General features: G+C 46.5%; 2 protein-coding genes and 1 long non-coding RNA gene across 13 annotated transcripts in view; 1 reads left to right on the top strand and 2 right to left on the bottom strand.

Annotated features, from left to right (window-relative positions):
• Nucleotides 1–151: 151 nt before the first annotated feature.
• NABP2 (nucleic acid binding protein 2) lies at nt 152–6,437 on the bottom strand. 4 transcript variants are annotated; one of them, XM_070494665.1, is made up of 8 exons: nt 6,298–6,435; nt 4,638–4,833; nt 4,458–4,559; nt 3,914–4,052; nt 3,725–3,796; nt 3,461–3,542; nt 3,303–3,366; nt 152–684 (listed from the first exon to the last, which is right to left on the bottom strand). In XM_070494665.1, exons 3-8 carry the CDS (start codon nt 4,534–4,536, stop codon nt 485–487), a joined length of 636 nt encoding a protein of 211 aa, XP_070350766.1. In that variant the 5' UTR covers nt 4,537–4,559; nt 4,638–4,833; nt 6,298–6,435; the 3' UTR covers nt 152–484. The 4 variants fall into 4 exon arrangements, with proteins under 4 accessions (XP_070350766.1, XP_014699371.1, XP_014699374.1 ...); XM_014843885.3 differs by lacking the exon at nt 6,298–6,435 and adding an exon at nt 4,942–5,078; XM_014843888.3 differs by lacking the exon at nt 4,638–4,833 and having other exon boundaries at nt 6,298–6,437.
• The window catches only part of RNF41 (ring finger protein 41), a 21,232-nt gene continuing 4,577 nt past the window's right edge, over nt 6,303–22,957 (top strand). Inside the window, exons 1-3 of one of the 4 annotated variants that reach the window (XM_044755580.2) lie at nt 6,303–6,441; nt 9,350–9,534; nt 20,096–20,208. In XM_044755580.2, coding sequence (XP_044611515.1) covers nt 20,119–20,208 — 90 coding nt within the window. In that variant the 5' untranslated portion in view covers nt 6,303–6,441; nt 9,350–9,534; nt 20,096–20,118. Of the gene's footprint in view, nt 6,442–6,473; nt 6,856–9,349; nt 9,535–20,095; nt 20,209–22,957 lie in introns of those variants that run through there. The other 3 variants (XM_044755581.2, XM_014843881.3, XM_044755582.2) reach the window with 3 other exon arrangements.
• Nucleotides 18,230–22,957, bottom strand: part of LOC106832949 (uncharacterized) — an 18,914-nt gene continuing 14,186 nt past the window's right edge. For 2 of the 5 annotated variants that reach the window (XR_011497009.1, XR_011497007.1), the window contains one exon: nt 20,357–20,846. This is a non-coding gene — a long non-coding RNA (uncharacterized lncRNA). Of the gene's footprint in view, nt 18,569–20,355; nt 20,847–22,957 lie in introns of those variants that run through there. The other 3 variants (XR_011497010.1, XR_011497011.1, XR_011497004.1) reach the window with 3 other exon arrangements.

Here is a 22,957-nt window from a genome sequence, read left to right as displayed (position 1 = left end):
GAGGGACACTACCTTAAAGGGGCAGGCCTGCTTTGCCCAGGCCTCTTTACCTGTAACCCATCTCCCCTCCACCTCCCAGGGACACCCCACCTTCCCAAATGCCCAGCTGCCAATCTCTTCATTTTCCCACAAAAAGCAAAGGAGTCCAGTACAGAGTGGTAACATTTATTAGGAAGAGGGATTCAATTAGACTTCCACATCACGCACACAAGAAACAGACTGTAACTGTCGTTTCTAAAGAGGAAGTAGGGCAGGCAGAGGGCCTGAATCCCAGGGGACAGGCAGCTTCAGCTGGACAAGGGACAAGTATGGGCTCGGAGTAGATAAGGCCACTGCTCACCACCCCTCCAGTGAAGTTTAGTGGCTAAAATATGGCTACCTCCCCTGACACTCCCCGAAGCCAGCCTCCCAGGAGAAGGCTGTGTTGCTCTTTAGCAGACACTTGGGTTATGGTTGGTGGCAGGAAGGGAGGAAGAATGTCTTGCTATCTTTTGCTGCTCCTCCGGGTTTCTTTGCCGTTACTGACAGGGTTGCTCGAGGGGCCAGGAGGGCCAGCAGCCGTGTGGTTGGGCTGGCTTCGGGTAATTCGGGTGCTGGGGGGGTGGGAAGGAGTGTGAGGGGGGTGCGGACCACCACCAGGACCTGGTGGGGTGCTCAGTCCATTCCCATTCTGGCTCTCAGAGGCTAGATGTGGGAGAAAGGGAAGAAACACAGGAATTAGAGAACTGAGGTAGGAGAAGGGTCCAGCCCCAAGGCCACCCTCCGTGCCCCAGAGAGTAGCACAGTTTTCATCGTACAACTGCACAGTAATGCCAACGGGACCAAGCGCAAAGAATGTGGGTTGTATGAATGGAGCCCCAGAGAAGACGCAAACAATGATTTTGGAAGTTGCTACATGAATGCTAGGAAGATATTTTTCTCTTTTATTCATCTCTGCATCATTGGGAGTCAGACCTAGAGTTAGCTGTTACGTTCTAGGCTCAAGGACCTCTGACAAAATGCCCCTTTGCCAAAACTGATGGTGAAACTGGGGAAACATGAGAAGGGGAAGGGCCTGAAGTTTCTGTGTTAAAATGTAAGAAGCATGGATGTTAGCTCAGGGCCCATCTTCCTCAGCAAAAAGAGGAGGACTGGCAGCAGATGTTAGCTCAGGGCTAATCTTCCTCAAAAAAAAAAAAAGAAGGATCTTTAAAAGAAAAAAACAAATTGTGGTGTATATCACAATGATACATGTTCATTTTGGAAAATACAGATAAGAATAAGCAAAAAAATTATTACACATACTCTCACTCCTCAAAAATAAGAAGTAACATTTTTGTGTATATGTTAAATGTTTGACTGGAGCCAGGTGTGTGGGATGACTTCCTTGGGCTCCCACAACTGTGCATGGCACTCTCATTGTGCTGACCAGTGTGATATAATCATCATCTGTCTGTTTCCTTAATAGACTACAAGCTCCTTGAGGCAGGTGCTGTTTTCTTTTTTCCTTGAGGAAGATTAGCCCTGAGGTAACTACTGCCAGTCCTCCTCTTTTTGCCAAGGAAAACTGGCCCTGAGCTAACATCCATGCCCATCTTCTACTTCATACGTGGGACGCCTACCACAGCATGGCTTTTGCCAAGTGGCGCCATGTCTGCACCCGGGATCCAAACTGGCGAACCCCGGGCCGCCAAGAAGCGGAATGTGCACACTTAACTGCTGCGCCACTGGGCCGGCCCCAGGTGCTGTTTTCTTTGTCAGCATTCCTCATCTAAAATGTTTGTTAAATGAAGGCAGAGGACTGTCTCTCACATACACAGGGCGTGCCATGAACCCTAAATGGGGGAGAAGTCATAGGCTAGTAGTTCTCGAACCATATCCTTGCTGAAGCCCATTGCTCCACCAGACTCAGATATCTGCAGCCAAAACTCAAGAATAATGCCCTTCCCTCAATTCACAGAAAAAGTCAGGAGAGGGTATAAAAAGTCAATGTTAAGTTTTTATGCCATACATGTTTTTTTGTTAAGCCTTTTCTACCTGTTAGCAGATGACAAAGTGAGTAAACATATGGCAAATGAATATTAAGAGCAAACGGGCTTAAATGTACCTTATTTAAAATATTTTTATAAATTAGGGAGTCATGGAGACCGAAAATACATAATAATCATATTTTCAGTTGAAAACACGGATGCTAATTTTTGAGGTAGAATTAAATGTCGTTATTTCATGGTGTTCCCAAAAAACACCTTGATCTCCAGTGGCTCCAACACAAACAATTCTGAAAACCATGGTAACTGGGGATGCTGAGGAAGGATAGAGGCAGCCTGAAGCCTAGTGTCACAGGGAGAAACCTAAGGCACAGATCAGAGGCAAGAGAGAGCCAAACACCCAGGGAGCAGAGGGTCAGCTGGAAGATGACGCAGGAGGAAAGAGCAGTAAAAACCAGGTTCCTGAGGAGAAGCCAGGGGACGAAGGAGGTGGAGTTGGTGAGTGATTCTAATCAAAAGCTGATGATGTGGGGCCGGCCCGGTGGCGCAGTGGTTAAGTGCGCACCTTCCGCTTCTCGGTGGCCTGCGGTTCGCCAGTTCAGATCGCGGGTGCGGACACGGTACCACTTGGCAATAAGCCATGCTGTGATAGGCGTCCCACGTATAAAGTAGAGGAAGATGGGCACAGATGTTAGCTCAGGGCCAGTCCTCCTCAGCAAAATGAGGAGGATTGGCAGTAGTTAGCTCAGGGCTAATCTTCCTCAAAAAAAAAAAAAAAAACAAAGCTGATGATGTGCAGTACGGCCCCAATTCCTCAAGAGACCAAAAAGCAGGGGCTTTAAGTACATGAGATGGAAGAATCATAGTCCTGAGAAGCAGGGCCTTTAGTTTCAAGATGAGTGATGACCCCAAAAGGGAACCACTTAGGCCTCTAAAGCTGTGAGCTGTGGACTCCATGTTAAGTCCTACAAGTAACAGTATGTTAGAACTGTGTAATGAATCAAAATGTGCAAGGGGAAAAGGCAAGGTTCTGCCAGGGAAGCAGCAGAAAGAAAGAAGCGAGAATGAAGGGATGCACTCTTTGTGGAGAATTTGTTCTCATTTTTGCCTTTGAGTAGGAGGGGCAAAAGGGTACCAGAGCTCTTTCAATGATAGAAACAGGTCCCCAAATCGTTTTACCACAGGGACTTACAAAAGAACTGGGAGAAGAATTAGGTGGAAGGGGATATATTGAGAGAAGAGAGATGTGGAAAAGGGATGAGGGCAATGCATCTTTCCAGGCTGGAAAGAGTAGGGGAGCCAGGAGGACCAATGGATGGAAGGGAACAGGTTTACCTGGAGAAGTGGCAGGGGGTCCAGTGGTAGGCTGGGGAGCTGTGGGGCTGCTGTCATTCTGCACCTGAAGGCACAAATTACATACTCAGACCTTGCTCCCTACCATGCTCCTTGGCCTGACCTGTCTTCTTTCCCCACATCATGGCCATGGGACTCACCGTCTTGTTGGGTGCCTGTTGGGCACTGTACTCTGGGTTTGGCTCACTGAAGTTAGGAACCTCAGAATAAACCATACAGAATCTGCAAGGGGAGAAAATGGCCAAAGCTTCAGACTCATCCTCTAGGCCACTGCTGGAGGCCTTAGAAAAGTCCAGATCCAGGATGGATGGGGACTGCACACCCTTACGCTGCCTCCCTCCAAACCTTAAACTTCCCCTCTTGGCCTGGTGCTTCTACATCCTAATCCCCAACATAGCACTTACTCTCCAATCTTCTGAAGATCGCCCCCACGGCCAGTGTACAGTGTCAGACAACCTTTGAACACTGAAGCGTACCTGTGGGGGCACAAAAAGTAGGATTCAGAGTACTCAGAAGAGTCACAGGGACTGTTAACCCCACCCCCCCTTGACTGTTACTGTCCTTGGATAGCCAGGAGTCATCAGCTGGCTTACCCTTTGGTGAGCCGGATAATGTCCCCAGGCTGAATCAGGTTGCCCACGTCGTCCCAGACGGAGATATTGATGCTGCCCGTTTTGTCTGCCACTTTGCAGGTCCGAACCTCGTGTCCGTCCTTTGTCTTGGTCACTCGGCCTAAAGGGAACAGATAAACGAGGGTGGGGGATGGTCAAATAAACCGGGGTGGGGATGGTAAGAGGGATGAGATCTAGATGTGGGCGGGGTGAGGGAAAAGATGTACAAACAGGGCAAAGCCGAATCCCTGGGGGAGACGCGGGTGGGGGCAGCACCATGGAGAGGGCCCTGAGTGGCAAGAAGCCCGCGTGGCCCTGGAGGCTTGGATCTGGCAAGAGTTCCGTCTACCCTACACCTGGCTGCATCTCTCTGGGCCGGGGTCTCGGAGAGAGGTTCGGCGTGAGCAGCGTCTTGGGATGCGCCCTGCCATCCCCGGAGCAAGTTAAGACCAGAGGCGGTGTTCTCCCCCTCCCGTTCCCAGCCCCGACAACCCGCGCAGGGGGCCCACCACCCCAGCATAGCCACCTGTCTCCAGCACAATGAAGATGAGGTTCAGATTCTTGAGCCCGGGCTTGATATCCTTCACGAAGGTCTCCGTCGTCATGCTGCCCGAGCCTCGGCACCCCACTAGAAGGGGGAAAGGGGGATGAAGGCTCAACCCTGGGAGCCTTCGCCCCCATGCTCCACTTCCCAAGGCCCACCTACCACACTAGGCTGGAGTCAGGCAGCTTCTAACTCTCCTAAAAGGTTAGACACGAACTTCGCGGGAGCCTCCAACTTCAAGATCAGAATTTGGGGGTCTCTGGATAGGCTGTTTGGGCGCTAGAAGGCCTTCTCCCGGGATGCTCTTTCAGTCTGAAGCCCCGAAGTGGGGGAGCCGAGGGGCACGCGGGTAGGGAACCTGGTGCAGTGCCAGGGAATGGAATCTCACTCGCCAAACCTTCCCGAACCCTCATCGGGACAACCCGGCACTCGGTCCATCCCCTCCCCCACCCGGCCCACCACCCACCCAACCAGCTGGCCGGACAGTGCACGCCGGTGAGCTGCCTGTAGGGGGAGCCACAGGTCCCACTGCCGCCGGATGCCGCCCGAAGGAACGCTGGAATGCGGACCTTCCCGGAAGTTTCCTCCGAGCTGGCCTCCTCTGGCCAATCAGCAGCGCCCTGGAGCGTCCCACGCCCCGCCTCCGGCCCCCTCCAGCCAATCGGAACCCGAGATTCACGAGCCGCGAAGGGGGCGTATTTTAGGTATTAAAGGAGCCTCCGAGATGGTTGGCTCTGCAGGGAGAAAGATCCACCACCAGGGGACGCCGCGAGTCCCAATTTTCCTTTACTTGGCTGGACAATGAGCTTAGGCTGTAAAATTTTCTCTCCTAGACGTGACACAGTGGAAAAATGACCAAGGGTTTTGGAATACGGCGGACAAAAGGTTTGAAACCCGGCTCAGCACTTCACTTCTTTTCTCGACAATGCCTTACTATGTAATTCCATTTTGCAGACGAGAAAACGGGAGTTATATGAAAAGCAGTGCCCGGCAGTTTCCTCCTCTTCTCTCACTGCTCTAACTCTCATCTTTATTCCTGATTTGGGGTCCTCATCATTAATGCACTACCTAGTGGCATAAACACCAGTAAAAAGTGGCATGTATACCAGAGACAGACAAAAGGCAGACTCATCTGCTTTGGAAAAAAGGGAACCGGGGGCACAGAGAACAACGTTTGCATCAGGCCCTCTCACAGTTCGAAAGATAATGCAATTATCTCCCTAGATCTCAGTGTTCCCCTTCAGAGGTCTGAAAAGAGGCCCGAACCTTAGTTCCCTTTGGGACTTGTTAGTCCACAAAAAGTAGTCAGCTCTATAATATTGTGTATAAACCGATTACATGTACACAATGCACATGTGCATTACTATTTGATTAGCGAATATCCATAACAAATACTACTTAATATCAGATTAGCCTAAGAGGTCATGTAATTGTATTGCCTTGGCTTGCTTAATTAATCCCTGCCTTCTCCTAGAGCGCTTTAGACTCCACCTTGACTCCTAGGAGCGCAGGTTCTCTCCCGCCCACACCCGCAACCCCGGTTCTGTATCTTAAGGAAATCAAACCACAACCCAGGAAGAGGGACACTTTATCTTCCTTCTCTCCTCTTAGGTGTTTCAGAGAACTCTACTACTGTTCGAAGAGCCGATGTGGATATGGCAGGAGTGCAGCTAGGAGAGAGGCGAGCAACCCGTTGGGAACCCTAGATCAAAGCCTTGCGGCCAGACACTCCCCCATTCCCCAACCCGCGGTCGCCCTGTTGACTGCTGTATCCACTCCCATGACGATGAGTCATAGAGTCGCGAGCCTCCGGGATGCTGACCACGGCTCTGGAAAGGAAGAGGGGCCGGGCTGACGGCAAGTCACACTGCAGGCCAGCCTCCTCGCGACGATCTCGCACCACGCCGCATCAGCCTTAGGACATGAGACACGTGCGCCGCTCGGAAGCGAAGTCTCGCCCTCCAGGGTAGTCAAGCCTTCGGCTCGGCCTCCGACGTGCACACGGGGAAGAACATAGAGTTCTCCCTCCCAAATGGCTATACAGTCCTCTTTGGGACCATAAAGACTTCCGGCCTAGAGCGGAGGCCCGGCTAGCCCTCCTCCCTCCTCGTTGGCCGCTCGTGGCCTCTAGTCCAGGTCCGAGTTAAACAAAGAGGCGGGGTTTGGTGACGGCCTTCCGCCTGGTTGCGTAGCAGCGGTGGGCGGGGTAAACGATCCGCCTCACACGGTGACGAGTGGTCGGAACCTTCTTCCTTCTCCTTCCCCTTCCCCTTCCCCTCCCAAGAAAGGCTGGGACCCGGCACCGGGGCTATCCCGTGGCCGCTGCGGCCTCAGCTCCAGCCGGGCGGGGGTACGGAGAGGCCAGACCGCTTCCAGGGCGGTGCGTACTGCGCCTGCGCGGGCTCCCACCGAAAAGAGGGCGTGGGAGGGGAGGGGGCGATGTCCCAGGGGGATTGGGGTAGGGGTTCCAAATATTGGAGGTCAGGAGAAGGGATGGGAGTAAAGATGAAAAATTGAGGAAGGGAGAAGCAATAGGGAGGAGTCGGGAGGTGAGAGAGGGACGCTGGAGGGTGGGCTGTTGGAGATGTCCATTGGAGTAGGGGATCCTTAAGAAGTATGGGAGGGGGCCCGGGCTGGCTGGAGGACAGGGAGGAGGGGACCTGGGGGAACGACGTGGTGTTTAAATGGGCAATGATTGATGGGCTGGGAGGGGAGGAAGGGAACCTTCTGGGGGCCAGCGTGGGCAGGGGCGGCGGAACCTGAACCCCCGCCCTCGAAGCGCCATAGCTTGGCTCCTCTCCCATGCCTTGTCTTTGGCAGCCTTGTCTTCCTCCTCCATTCCTTCCCCCCTCTCCCCCCCCCCCCCCCACCCCTCCATGAAAGAATCTCACATTCCTTACATCCCTGCCCTGGGTTTGCCGCCAGGCCCTCTTCGCAGGCTTCACACACCGGAAAGCCTTCCCCAACCCGGGACTCAGCCGAAATTAAGTGGGGAGGAGGGAGCTGGAGAAGGAGCAGAAAGCTAAGAGGGGTGCCAATGTTTTGCCTGAGGGACTGACAGACATCTTCCCCGTTCAGAAACTGACTTCGTTCTACCCAATAGCAAATGTGGCTGTTAAGGAGATCCCTGAGCTACTGTTCTTGGGGACTGGGCTGTGATAGTGATAGTCTCATCTCTTCCTATACAGGTGGTTTTAGTGTCTGACAATAGGGCAAGAAGCTGATAGTATTGCTGGCTGATAGTTTTCCTCCAAGAAGAAATGGGGTAGACTAGTGGTAGGGAATCTGAGTGATGCAATAATGTTACTACCCTGTGTGTCCAGCCGACTTTGTGGTTGGGCCTAGTTCCCAGTAATTTAAAAGAAGGAACAAGCTTCTTTCAAGCATTTCCTTCCTGGCACTCAGGTCTCTAAATTTATTTTGCGTTCTGTTACTACAAATACGTTACCTGAGAATAGCTGTATTCAGAATGCTTTCACATTTACTGTGTCACTTGATTTTTCAGGACAACATATAAGGTAGATAAGGCAGGTATCATTTTCTCTACTTGACAGGTGAAGAAATGGAAAACTACAGAAGGGTGCCATGGCTTATTTAAAGTCATACCGTTGACAGAGCTGGGACTGGAACCCAAGTCTCCTGACTCCTGGTCCTTCTCTCAGTTGAAAAATCCTGTTTTGTTCTGGCCAAGGGAGCATTGAAGTAGGATTAGTTTTCTCAGCATGGGCAACTATTTGCTTTCTGAGTCTGGAACTTGTCTCTAGAAGAAGAATGAGCATAGCCAACAGCACAGCATTTCTTGAGGTACAGGTGCATATGCTAGGCTGTTGGGAAATAGGATATTGTCAAAATGGAAGAAGCATTATACTCTCCTCTGTGTTATGGACAGGAAAGATATCAACTTCCCCCTCACTCCCCAACCACAGGGAAAATGTGTCTGGCATTGCACCTTTATCTATCTGATTAGTTTAAAAATACCACCCTAAACATGTGGCTAACGAGCATAGTAAACTAATGAGCATGTGTACCAGACTCAGAAGATGAAATGGTCTCTGTTTTATGTATGAAAATCATCATCATCCTATTCCTTCCTAACATAGCCCTTCATCTATTGATAGACGTGTGATGGTGAGGAAGGGAGTTTGAATAATCTGCTGTTCCCCTCTAGAATGTTGGATAGATCTCTCAGCACCCTTCATCTGAAGCCTTGTCTCTCTCTACTTGGTTCCATCCTTTTAGTAATGAGTCTGGTCAGCCAAATCATACTGCTACCTCTAGTCTTCCTAGTCGCCCACCCAGCAATCATCACCTGATTCACTGCCTCTTCGTTTTTTTAAAAAGCCTGATCTCGGGAATATTTCCTCACTTGATAAGTAGAATTGCACCTTTACCAACATTCTTGAGTTTTCCAGATGAAATAATATTTTCCAGTTGGACTCTACAAATCCTTTTAAATGAAATAATTTATGTGAAAGCATCGTACTGTGCATGTAGGTGTCATGCCTCTACATTGTATACATTTGTACAGATCTCTGCATTCCACAGATGTGGAATCATTGACATTACTTATAGTTGTGTGCACTGAATAAAAGAATCTTTTTCTATCTCAAACAGTTCCTCTTCTCTGCCTTTCTTCTTGTCCCTTTCTCTCCCCCCCTCAGCTGTGTTTGAATCTCCTGGGCCATGTGTGTGATTCCTTAGCAGTGATCTTACTCCTTGGAGGGTAGTCCTGTATGCCTAGCCCTGAAACCTGTAGTCCTTAATGGACGACTCATCCTCCTCAACCGACCGCCCGATCCAAGTCTGTCCAGTCTCTCTGCCAAGTGGAGGTAGTTCCCCTGACTCACCTTTTTCTTCCTTCTTCCTATTAATAGAGTGCTCCTGATTGTGACATCACATCCATCCCCTTGGCGATGGAGCTTGTCACTAGGAAGGAAGACTCAGTCGGAGAATAGCCAACAAGATGGGTTACTGGGAGCGTCTCCTGAGTGGCACTGAGTGGAGGCATCAGGGGGTTGGAGCCTTGTGAACAGGGAACCTGCCCCCCAACACTTGGAAGGTAAAGAGCCTTGAATCAGAATCCCATTCCAGGCTTCAACCCTTTTCTCTGCTAATCTGGGTTCCTTCTGCTCTTGAAAACCTGATTCTTAAAACTCTTTTCTGCATAAAGCTTTCCGTGATTAACACTCATCAGTCTGTTCTTCTTTGCATATTTATGTCTTACATTAACTATTAACTTTTACTTGTTGGTAAATTGCTTAGTAAATTTTATGTCTTTTTATGTGTCTTATATCCTGTATACTCACTCATTGGGCTCAAGCCTACACCTTAGTTTGAGGACAAGGATCATGTTTTCTGTTTGTTTTACATGTCTCTCCTGGCAAGAGGGGTATGTATATAGGATGAAGATGAGGTTTGGGGTAACCACACAACAGTGCTTGGAGTTGCTGACCAAGCGGGAGGTCCTTGTTGGCCTTTGAGGCCTGGTTGGCTCACTTTAGGTGTTAGATGAGTTCTTGAAGAATTGTGTGCCCTCTGGATTCTTTTGTAAATTGAACCAGTTGAAATGTACTAAAGAAGCCTAACTTTAAAATTCCCTGTGGTAAATCCAGTATGGACCACAGCATTCCAGAATTAAACAGAAGCTTAGAGGCAGTGTAGCCCACCCTCTCGTCTCACAAGTGAGGAAACTGAGTTCCTAAGAGGGAGAGTGACTTCGGTTCAGGTATTCTACTGCTTAAATAAAAAAGACCACTTCCACGGCTGGCCCTGTGGCCAAGTGGTTAAGTTCACGTGCTCTACTGTGGCAGCCCAGGGTTTCGCTGGTTCGGATCCTGGGTGCAGCCTTGGCACCGCTCATCAGGCCACGCTGAGGCGGCATCCCACATGTCACAACTAGAAGGACCCATAACTAAAATATGCAACTATGTACCAGGGGGATTTGGGGCGATAACGGCAGGAAAAAAAAAAAGACCACTTCCTTTCACTTAAAAAATCAAGCAAGTTGCCTAAAGAGAGCAAGGTCAGTTAGTGGAAAAGCCAAAGACCCTTTCATAACATCATTACCCCCTAGTTTACCTATTTTTGTTTTATGTGCTGAATCTTAGAATCCTGGAACTTGTGGGGCACCTTAGAACTTACGTAGTCCAGGATGCTTCATTTCATGTGGAGAAGGGAGCTGAGGCCCAGAGAGGTTAGGTAACTTGTCGAAGGTCACACATTTGGTGAGTAATAGAGCTAGAACTAGGACTCAGGTTTCTGGATTCTTGACTCAGTTTTCTTTTTTCCCAGACCTGTTCCTTCACTGGGAGACAGGGAAATATGACGAAATGTTTTAGGGACACCTGTGAGACCTTTGACCAACTGATTTCTTCACTAGGTTGAAGTTCCCAGGAGTCACTTTCCCCTGGGAGGTTATGGGGCCCTTTCCCTGTGTGCCTGGTGTTTGTAGTACTGGGGCTGGAGTGTCCTCAGCCCTCTGTACCTCTGTGTGGTCAGGGCGTGGAGGGGGGGGAATTGGTGGAAGGGTGACTACAGGCACACATAGCTGGCTTTTACCCTTATGCTCTTGCCAAGAATTGAGACAGCATACCCAGCTACCCTAAAATTAAATGATGAGTTGGGGCAGCTTCTCTAATGTTTCTCTTCGTGTGTGTGTGTGTGTATGCATGGATGTGTGTGTGAATGCATGATTCGCACATCTCTACATGGATCCAAGAAACCCTGAGTAAGTGAGGATAAATGTTCAGGCTCCTCAGGAACAATCTATTTTGAATTCCTGGCGCTCTCTTCGGGGAGGACCAGGGAAACAACAGCAGAAGTAAGTTAAAGGGGACAGGAAGGGGTCTGCTAAAGCGCTTGCATTTTTATAATGACGCTGCCCAGGAATGGAGGGAGAGACGCTGGTGTAGCAGTGAGGAAGTAAGGTGACGTAAGGACCTGGCGTGGTTCTGGCCTGCAGAGTGGGAATGCAGTTTTCAGTTTGGGTTCAGGATGTTCAAATCAGGAAGGCTGGCAGAACTCCTAAACCCTGAAGGGCCACTTCTCTGCTACTTTAGTTCAGCGCCCCAACCTGAGTGAAACCTTCCAAGCCCTTTTCCTCTACCACAGCTCAAGGAGAATATTCAGGAAACTGTGCTTCCAGTGGCTGTGGTCACTGGCTGTGACTCTTGAGGTGAGGTCCCTGTGGTTTCAGTTCTATTAAGGCTTCTGCCGCCAGGGCAGTGAGCAGCTGAGTTCTTGTGAGGCATCCCCCTTGGAATGACAACCTGCCCTTCTGACAGCCCCACAGCAGTGCTGAGTCCCAGAGAGTAGGACTAGTCGAGGAACCTGGCCTGTCGGCTTGACTATCTGCCTAGGGGCAGGGCAAGGCAGAACAAGGAGCTGGCTTCCAAGGGTGTATATAACCATGGCAATATTTGTTTCCCAAAGATAACTAATAGAAAATACCCTAGTCAGATCAGAAATCTAAGTTTCCCCTTAACTCTGGAGGCTGCTCCCCTGAAGCGATGCAGTTGTAGAAGGGGATAAAGAGGAGACTCTAAGCAGACAAAAGGAGAGTTCGATTTGGAGATGCCCAGCATCTCTGCAGAGTTTTGCAAACCGTAACTTTATGGTGGGAACCTTGCAGCTCTTAACCCTGGCTGGTGGCTTCCCACCCCTCTGGCCATCTCTGCACTAACTGAGGCAAGTTCTCTGCTGTTTATTTTGGGGATGTGGGATCTCCTGAGACATTGATAAGCTTTCAGAATTTGTATTTCTCTTTAAGACAACATTGTTAGCATTGGTTTAAAATGAAAGTGCAGTGAGGCACAGTACAAACTCTAGGCCTGTGTCTGCACTGCCCCATAGCAATAAGGGAGAAAAGGGCAATGCTATTTTAGTTTTCGCCTCTTGCTCTAAGGATAACTGATTTTTTAAAAATTTAAATCTTGCAGAAATATATAACCTAGATCAAAAGTTCAATCCCAGCATCCAGATTTTAAAAATGTGTATACTACATATGTTACTTTTTATTTTTTAAATTGTCCTTATAAAAATGGCACCATACTACACTATTTTGGCAACTTGCGTTTTTCAGTTTGGGAGGCAGTTTTGCACAGTGGTGAAAGCACGGGCCCTGGAGCCCAGTCTGTCTGGGTTTGAATCTGGCTCCACCACCTGTTGGCTGTATGACTTTGGACAAGCTTTTTAACCATCGTGCATCTATCACTCATCTGAAAATTTTGGATAATGACAGTCCCAACCTCATAGAGTCACTCATAGAGTTGTAATTAGATGAGTTAATATACGAGAAATGCGTAGAATAGTGCCTGGCATATAGTAATGCTCAATAAATGTTGACCTTATTATTATTTAATTGTGTAAGTAAAACATGATCATTGTAGAAAAAGTAGGGAAAACCAATAAAGCAAAACTGTGAGTGAAATTAAAAGTACTAAAAGTCTACACCTAGAGATAGCTTCTGTAAGATATATCTTTCCAGATGTTTCCAGTATATGTACACACATAAATATAAATTTACTTTTTAAACAAAAATGGCACTAGAGCATATATATGTATAAATATATTCCTTTATTATATAAGTAATAAATATTTTTAAATAAATTATTAATAAGAAATAAATATATCTAAGTCATATTAATGCTATATGATATTCTATTTTATGGATGTAAGAAATTCTACTGGATATTTGTGGTATTTCTGATTTTTTTAATTATGAACAATGCTTAGATAAACAACCTAGTATATTGTTTTGACATCCTTGCGTAATTATTTCCTTAGGCTAAGATCCTGGAAGTAGGATTGCTAGGTAAAAGGGCATATACTTTTTTTAGTACATTTACTTTTTTTTTTGTGATTCAATTTGATCAACTTTTTTTTGCGAGTACATTTTTTCCAGACTTTGTTCTAGAATACATGTTAAATTGTATGTCATTGACATGTATAATATATGACACATTAAGTGAATATTTTAGCCATGTTTTTTGTTTTAACCTTAATGGCAATTTCCTATGCATCCTTCTGGAGCTCCACACATATGTAAGCGTATACACATACATATTGATTTTTGCATTCATGGTGGCATATTTTATATACACTATTCTATACCTTAGTTTCTTTCTCTTAATTTATCTTGCAAGTCTTTTCATACCTGGTGCATTTTAAAGGCAGCAGTGATTTTTTTTCCTCTCATTAATTTTATAGTTACTGTAGAGAACCCAAATTACAATTTGTTTATTTACTCGAGGTCGATATTGTAAAGTCAGCAGTTCAGTAGATGAATGAAGGATATTTGGAAATATTTTTGCTATTAGGTAGACGCTATCTCAGCTCCTCTTCTTAACTTTGTCTCCTGCCCCTCCCCCTTCCTCCCAGCCCTGTGTGTGTCTGGATGGCAAGAGTGGCACTAGCTGTTATCCAGAACAGCATTAACCAATGTCCATTGCGTTAATTGCAGTAGATAGGAAAGGTGGTAATAGTCCCATTGTATCTATATTGGTCAGTCCGCCTGTGGAGCTCTGGGTACCTGTTTTAGAGGGACTTAGGCATTCTAGAATGCCATGAGAGAAGTGGGTCTGGGCTAGATATTTCTCATCTGTGCTATTGCTACACCCTGTCTTGACCTTTCCCAGGAGTGTCTAAGCACAAGGTGACTGACTATTGGCTGCCCTGGAGAGGATTCCTGCCCTGGGAACTTAAATCAAATGGTCTCTTATGGTCCATTCTAACTCTAAAGGTAAAAGTATGACTATCTTAACCAGGTCAATGGGAAAAACTTCTGGGTATGATCAAATTCAGTAACTTTTTATTCCTGTCCTTCAAAAGTAAAAGCATTCCTGTATTTTTAATTCTTAAGTAATTTCTAAATTTTAAAAAATTTATTCTTTCCCTATTTGTGGAAGACGGTTTAAAGTTGAATCATGACCTTAAAAAAGTGTATACTCGGGCCAGCCCTGTGGCCGAGTGGTTAAGTTCTGGTGCTCCGCGTCAGTGGCCCAGGGTTTCGTCAGTTCAGATCCTGGGCATGGACATGGCAGTGCTCATTAGGCCATGCTGAGGCGGCATCCCACATAGCACAACCAGAGGCACTCACAACGAGAATGTGCAACTGTGTACTTGGGGGCTTTGGGGAGAAGAAGAAGGAAAAAAAAAACATTGGCAGCAAATGTTAGCTCAGCTGCCAATCTTCAAAAAAAAAACAAAACTATACTCACTAAAATTTTTGGTAATTAAAAATAGAAGCTGGGGCTGGCTGGTGCTGCAGGGGTTAAGTTTGCACATTCTGCTTTGGTGGCCCGGGGTTCACTGGTTCGAATCCTGGGTGCAGACCTATGCACCACTTGTTGGGCTGTGCTGTGGCAGACGTCCCACATGTGAGGTGGAGGAAGATGGGCACGGATGTTAGCTCAGGGCCAGTCTTCCTCAGCACAAAAGAGGAGGATTGGCAGCAGATGTTAGCTCAAGGCTAATCTTCCCCCCCAAAAAAAGAAGAAAAACATTATCCTTAGTGCTACACCCAAATAAAACCACTGTTAACATTTTGATATTTCTTTCTGCTCTCTTTTTATGTATGGATTATTTATAAATATATGTTTTTAAACAGATCTTTGTTCAATTTTGTGTCCTACTCTTTTCACCTATTATTATATCATGTTATTGCATATTCCTCATAAACATCATTTAAAATATATTACTCCATCAAATGGGCTTACATTACCATAATCACTTAACTGTACCTCTACTGTTCATTTAAATGAATGTGTTTGTCAGATTTTTGAAAGTTTACTGCTATGATTTTTTTTTAAAGATTTTATTTTTCCTTCTTCTTCCCAAAGCCCCCCAGTACTTAGATGTATATTTTAGTTGTGGGTCCTTCTAGTTGTGGCACATGGGACGCTGCCTCAGCATGGCCTGATGAATGGTGATAGGTCCGTACCCAGGATTTGAACCAGTGAAACCCTGGGCCGCCCAAGCAGAGCGCTCGAACTTAAACCACTCGGCCAGGAGGCCAGCCCCAGTATGATCTTTGAAAACCTATCTGGACCTCTCTGTATACAATTCTTCCTTCCTGCTTTGAAGGTGTGTCTCTTCCTGTTTAACACAATTCCAGATCTCCCGACCAGATTCTCTCCTGTCTTTATCTCTTCCTCGTCACTAGTGCTTTCCTCTCAGCACATAAACAAGCTCAAGCCTTTCTCATCGTAAGGAAAAACACCCCCACACAACTCACTCCCTCAACTTCCTGGCCTCCTCTGGCCTCTTCCTGTCCTCCTCCTCTCCCCTTCCCTTCCTTTGAAATCAAGCTTTTGACAGACTTATCTTCAGTCCTTGTCTCTCTCGTTCACTCTGAACCGCTGCAGTCTGGCTTCCACTTCCAATGCTGCGCTAAAAGTGCTTTCCATAGTGCCACCCAAGTCCTTGGAACCACTCTCTACTGTGGTAGCCACAGTCCCACATCCTGGCGACTTTTGTTTTTTTTTATCTGACTTGTCTGTTTCCAGCTCTTGACACTTCTTTTCCTTCCTCTAAGCACTCCACTTCCTTTTCTTTTTATTGTGGTAAAACCCAACACAAAACTTACCATCTTAACCATTTTTGAGCGTACAATTCAGCATTTTTAAGAATACGACACTGTGTGAAACAGATCTCCAGAACTTTTTCATCTTGCAAAAGTGAAACTGCCCCCCGCCACCCCCCAACTTCCTTGACTTTTGTGAGCCTCTTCTCTCCAGAGTTTTCTCTTATCTCTGGCCAACGTTTCTCAATCCTTTTTTGCAGGTTCCTTTTTTTTTTTAATGTCATTGTTAAAGTATTCTCATGCACTGTTGGTGGTAGTGTAAATTGAAAAGGGCTTTCTAGAAGATGGTATGGTAGTATCTAGGAAAATAAATAGTAGGCACACCATTCAACCCAGCAAGTCCACCTCTAGGTATCTAGGAGAGAGATTTGTTCTTGAGCTCAAAAAAATCATATTACAAGGGTGTTAATTGCAGCAGGATTTGTTTTAGGGGATAAGTTGGCAACCGGGCAAACTTCAGTCATGAGGGCAATGACAAAATACACTGTAATCAAGGTTTAGCCTGGTGGACTGGAAATTCTTACCAGTATAATATAAACTACATGAGAGCTGGGACCTTGTCTGTATTGCTCGTGTGTGAATCTGTTATAGCAAAGGGCATCCCCATCACTTATCTCATAGGACTAGATTTTGTTAGGCTTACTGATGTATAAATGGTACTCAGTAAAAGTTTATTAAATAAATGTATGTAGGTTGTTTTACAGTAAGGTTTTTCACTAAACTTTTAAAAACCAGGTTTGGAGATTAAAGGAAAAAAACATGGCTCTTAATTTATCCTTCCTTCTCCAGATTTCTGAGGCTAATATGCTATTTCTTTGCTATTGTATGAGCCAGGATTCTTTTGGTGGTAAGGGACAGAAAGCCAACTCAAAGTAGCTTAAGCACAAAGAGGATACTTGGGTGACTCACAGAAACCAGAGCTAGGAAGGCACCTGGGCCTAGGGAACGCACCAGCTACCCTGAAGCCTCAGGAGTCTTTCCAGCCCCTATCCTGGCCTTTCTTGCTGCATCTATTTCAGTCTTTTCTTTCCCTCTGTAGATTTCTGTCTTCCTCAGTCCACATGACAGCCAGAGAAGGACCAACTCACTTTCTTGGTGCCAAGCTCAAATTCTTAGGGTAGGATCCATTGGCCCCACTTGGATCTCATGCTCACCCTTGGCCCAAACAGCTGTAGTCTAGGGTAAGGTCTCATAGTTCTAGGGAGGCACCTCCCACTGGAGCCGAATGGATGAAAGAGAAAGGGAGTATAATTCCTAGAGTATGGCTACTGGGTGAACGATACCATGGTTATCCTCTGCGGCTCTCAGTGGTCGAGGTACACAGAATGAAGACACTGTGGGGGCCAGCCTGTGGCTGAGTGGCTAAATTCACATGCTGCACTTCAGTGGCCCCAGGTTTTACCAGTTTGGATCCTGGGCGCAGACCTAGCACGCTCTTGTCAGGCCATGCTGAGGCGGTGTCCCACACAGCAGAGCCAGGGGGACCTACAGCTAGAACACACAACTATGTACTGGGGGGATTCAGGGAGAAGAAGGAAACAAAAAAAGTAAGATTGGCAACAGATGTTAGGTCAGGTGCCAATCTTAAAGAAGACACTGTGCCTGCTCTTGCTCTCTTACCACCATTTCATTGTTCAGCTCGGTGAGTTGCAACGAAGAGAATCACAAGGGCCTTATTTCTGGGCTTTACGTTTCACTTTATTATGTCTTTAATGTCATCGTTCATGTACTTACCCTAATCCATCACTGTTTAAAGCTTGATTATTCAAGGGAATTACATCCTTTGCTTCTATTTTTTTCTGTTATGTTAGCCTAGGAACAGAAGGTCTAAGGTCTGAAGGGAGACAAATATATGATACATGCCCCACTCCCAGCCCCATTTTATAGGAGAGAGCCAGGCCAAGGTGGTTTACAGTGATGGTTTCAGAGGGATTGTTAGTAAGCCCAAGGCCCTCAACTATAGGCCCTAGATGGAGTTTATAGAGAAGTGGTGGTGATGGAGTTCAGTGTAATTGTAGCAGTGACCCGGGCTATCATTGTTCCAATATGAAATGGGTAAAGAAAGATAAGTGGTTCCAGTGGGGGCCTTGTGATTTCTTGTATCCATTAGCTTTGTGTATTAATCAGAGTTTTTATCAGTTGAAAGAAACAAAAACCCGGCTTAAACCAGCCTGAACATAATAGAGAATTTATTGGCTCACGTAACTGATTTGAAAGGTGATTGTGGCTTCAGGCATGGCTGAATCCGGAACCTCAAATGATCTCATCTGAATTCAGTCTCTCAGGTCTACTTTCTTCATTATTGGCTTCATTCTGTAAGCAGGCTCTCCTCGTCAGTGGCAGAGAGAGTCACCAGCCACTCTGGATTGTACATCCTACCAGCTATGCAACTCCCGGGGAAAGAGCGCACCTTGAGAGCTCCAGTAGAAGTCCCAGACATCACTCTCACTGTCCTGGGCTGGGTCACATGCCCAATAGGAACCAGGATATGATTCCTAAGAGAAAACTGGTGCTATTAACAGAAAATGGGATGTTAGGGAGGCAAAAAGTAGATGTTCACTATACCCTGGTTGCTGGGAAGCTCCCAGTTAAAGCAACATTTAAACACACCAAACATTTTATTGATTTGTAAGGAACTGTGCTTGGTGCTCCACTGTATGCAGAACAGGAGTTTCTGCTCTTAAGGAATTTGTGATCAAGTAGTAGAAATTAGAGGCATACATAAATAATGGTTACTATCATGTACTGAGTGCCTACTGTGTGCCAGCAGGCACTATGCTAAATGTTTTATATGCATTATCTCTTTGAGAACAACTCTGAAAGTCACTTCATTATTATTTATACCCATTTTATCTATTTAAAAAAATGTAGGCTTAGGAAGTTTGTGTCGCCTATCCAAGGTCACACAGCTAACGAGTAGTAGAACTGGGGATGAATCTAGGTGATTTTGACTTAATCCAGTGCTGTACTTTAGCTTGGACTTGACCTGTCAAGGCCTCTCTGCATCCCATTCCCTCCTCCCCTTTTAAATTGGACAGCCTGATTCTAAAGTCCCGAGAATATCGGGTTGACTCAGCTTATCTTGTCTAGGACATCACAGTTGATGGCTGATCTGTGGATTGGCTGTCTGCGTATCAGGTGCCCATCCTTGGTCCAATTAGCCCAGTGGTCAAATATCTACAGGGGAGTTTCAGTCACTGTTCAGTGACCTCTTCTTTGGGTTTGACCCTTAGGATCCCAAAGAAGGAGCATGGCAGCCTCGCTGCTCTTTGAGTCCTTGCTCTCCTGAACCTCCTTTCTTCTTTATCCCCATTGCCACCACCTAAGTTCAGACTCCCACCATCTCTCTCCTGCCTAGATGTTCTTCCTGTCTCTAGTCTCACCCCTATTGACAGAGTGATTCTAAAAGGGAACTTCAATCACGTCATTCCTTTTAAGTCTCTTGGCTTCCCATGGCCTTCTGGATAAAGTCCAAACTCTGTACCTAAGACTTCTCAGGGCCTGGCCCTTGCTGGCCTCTCCAGCCTCGTGTCTTGACACTCCCTCCCTTGCACTCTTCAGGTCAGCCTTTTTCTGAACCACATAGTTCCCCGAACCCATCATATGCCCTCTTACTTCTGGCTTTTGAATGTGCTGTTTCATGTGCCTAGAACCCTAATACCCCACCCTGCCCCCTCCCCAGCACCTAGCTAACTTTTGCTTGTCCTGTTGGTGACACCTAGTCCTTGAAAATTTCTCAAAATCACCCTTTCCTTTCCACCTGGGTTGGGTATCCACATCTCTTGCCTTCATGAGGTCCTGTGCTTACTCTGTCAAAGCATTTATCACTTCCTATTCTAAATGTATGCTTATGTAATGTCTCCTCCCATTAGAATTAAGTTTCTTCAGTCAGCTTTTTTCCCCCAAATGACTGGCACATAGTAGGCTCTCAGTAAATAATTGTTGGACAAATGAGTGGATCTTGGCAATGAGTTCAAGTTGGCACATATTTGTAGGCTTCTTTTGAACTGGCCTCTTTTTCCTCTGTTGTTCCTTCCAGGACCTGGGTTTCAGTGATGAGACATGGGGTATGATGTAACCCGTTTCCAGGGGGATGTTGACGAAGACCTTATCTGTCCTATTTGCAGTGGAGTCTTGGAGGAGCCAGTCCAGGTGAGTCGGTCTGATGGCAGGTTTAGTGGTGCAATAGACAGCAGTGGAGCTCATAGAAAATATTCTTAGGTAATGGGACCAATGGGGAAGTCGCTGTGTTCTGCCCCCTCCCCCAAAAACACAGACACACAGACACACAAGAGGTTTGGTACAGAGGAACATTGGTGGCTACAAGAGGAGAGGGCCTTCCAGAGTCTGTCTAGAGTGGATGCCACAGAAGTCCAGTGCTGCTTATTTTCTTCTGAGGTTGCTCTAAGGTTCTTCTGCTATAAGATGGTCAGCTGTTTCCGTCTTCTGACAGTAGCTCGGGAACTTCCTTTCCTCTGTAGGGGCTCTGACTGGGTTCCATCTTCCTACCCATGATCGAACTTCTAGACTCTCCTGATAAGTTCTCTCTGCATTTGATGATGTAGTGTTTCATGTGGTCAGCCAGTCTCCCTGGTGGCCTCTTCTGCCTGCCTACTGTCTAACAAATAGAAAGGGGGAAACTGTATGTACTGACCTGTTTTCTTCCTGTGATTTATTGGAAAAACCAGTTTTTGATGCAGCCATGTACTCTGCATTTTGATATGAAAGCTGCCACCTTCAATAGGTCATTTCTCTACCAGCCTTGCCAGACCAGAGTCAGTTGTATTTTCCTAGGGCAAGTAAGAGGAGAAGCTCATGATTAACAGGCAAGTATAATGAATGAGATGAATTCTTAACAGTTGTATTCATGGGACATCATCCTGCATGGTCCTTATGTCCTGTACTCCATAAATAGCCAGTTAATCCTCTGCCACTTCTGGCTAGGTAGAGATAATCCCATTTTTCAAAGCAGGACACTAGTCAGTGAGGTCTCATGGCCCTTCCTCTACTCGCTGCTTATACACCTCCCAGGGACTCCACCTGATCCTTTGAGTTTATTCTTACTCTAGTTTTCAACCACCCAAAGGAGCACAGATGCCTGAGCTGAATGAAAACCAGACTGCATTCCCATGGCAGCTAGCCCTGGATTGATGTGCTGTCTAGGCCTTTGCAACCTACTGCCATAAGAAGCAGATCGGCTGGGTATGGAGCAAGCTATCCTGGTGGTGTCAAGAGGTCATAGGGCATGTCAGTTCCCTCCCCACCCTAGCAGGGCCTTGTCTGTTTTCTGGCACTGTCATTTGAGGTGAGTCACGTGTGAAGTCAGACTAACTCAGAAGCTGCCACCCCCCACCTCCCCGCCAGGGTTTACCTTCTGAGGAGCAGGCCAGGCAGACCTGTGGTGCCAGGTTACCAGGCACATTTCCAAGGGTAGAAGGCCTCTGCTAGGGGTACTGATTTTCCTACATCATATTTATTTATTTTTTGAATAGGTAATAAATTCATATGGTTCAGAAATCAAAACAGTATAAAAAGGTATACAGTGAGAACTCACTTACTTGTCCTAGTCCACCTAATACTGCATAGATAACTATTAGTTTATTTGGTATCCTTCCAGTGTGTATGTGGGCAGATAAAAGCAAGTATGAATATATATAGACAGACAGACATTTGCCCACCTTTCTTATACAGAGGGTAGCACATTCTGTATATTTCTGCAGGGGTGGCAGGTTTAGATCAAGTGGTCACAAAAGAGGTGACAGTTGAGCTGAGATCTGAATGATAAGGGGCCATTCATGCTAAGATTTAGAGGAAGAGCCTTTCAGGCAAAGAGGAGCAGCAAAAGCAAAGGTCCTGAGGCAGGAATGAGCTGGGTGTGGACAAGGAACAGAAAGAAAGCCAAAATGGCCTGAGCACAGTGCTGGGAGCATGGTGTGAGGTGAGGAGAGGTCAGAGGCCCTGGGCCAGATCAAGCAGAATTTTACAGTTCCTGAGTAGGAGTTTGGATTATTTTTAGTATGATGGGAGGCCACTGGAAAGTTTTAAGCAGGGGAGTGATATGGTCTAGTTAGCACTTTTAAATAATCACTCTGGCTGCTGACTGTAGAATGGATTGTAAAGGGGCAAGGCAGATGTAGGGAGACCACTTAGAGACATATTTAACAATATAGGTGAGAGATGGTAGCTTGCACTGGGTCATTGTCGGAATAGGTGGGGAAAAGTGAACAAATTTTGGATTTTTTTGGAGACAGAGTCTGTAAGATTTTAAAAAGAATCAAATATGTCTTTGAGTGAAAAATAAAAATCTACTGACAGTTGGATTAGTGATATTGAGAATGACTTCTTTCCTTACAAAACCTTTCTATGTTTCAGTCTCTGGTGTCTGTGAGCATCTTGAAGGCAGAATCTGTTTTATTTTGTTGGTTTTTTTTGAGGAAGATTAGTCCTGAGCTAACATCTGCTGCCAATCCTCCTCTTTTTGCTGAGGAAGCCTGGCCCTGAGCTAACATCCATGCCCATCTTCCTCTACTTTATACGTGGGACACCTGCCACAGCATGGCTTCCCAAGCGGTGCCACGTCCACACCCAGGATTGGAACCAGTGAACCCTGGGCCACCAAAGCAGAACGTGTGAACTTAACCACTGTGCCACCGGGCCAGCCCCAGAATCTGTCTTTTTTTATCTTAAGTACCTGGGAGAGTGTTTGAGACACAGCACTCTAGTCATTCATTCGTCACCATCTACTAAGCACCTGCTGTGTTTGTCCTGTCCTGGAGGCCAGGAACCCTCTCACTTTGAAGGATTACCTTTAGAGGTTACCTGAGTTAGCAAAGAAGTAGGCTGAAATATGATCTTTGTGAAACTGAAAAGAATGTGATTCTACAAAAAACCAGCCCTGTTT

Source organism: Equus asinus, chromosome 22 (genome assembly GCF_041296235.1).
Source record: "Equus asinus isolate D_3611 breed Donkey chromosome 22, EquAss-T2T_v2, whole genome shotgun sequence".
Lineage (NCBI taxonomy): Eukaryota > Metazoa > Chordata > Mammalia > Perissodactyla > Equidae > Equus > Equus asinus.
This window is presented reverse-complemented; position numbering and strand designations above follow the sequence as displayed.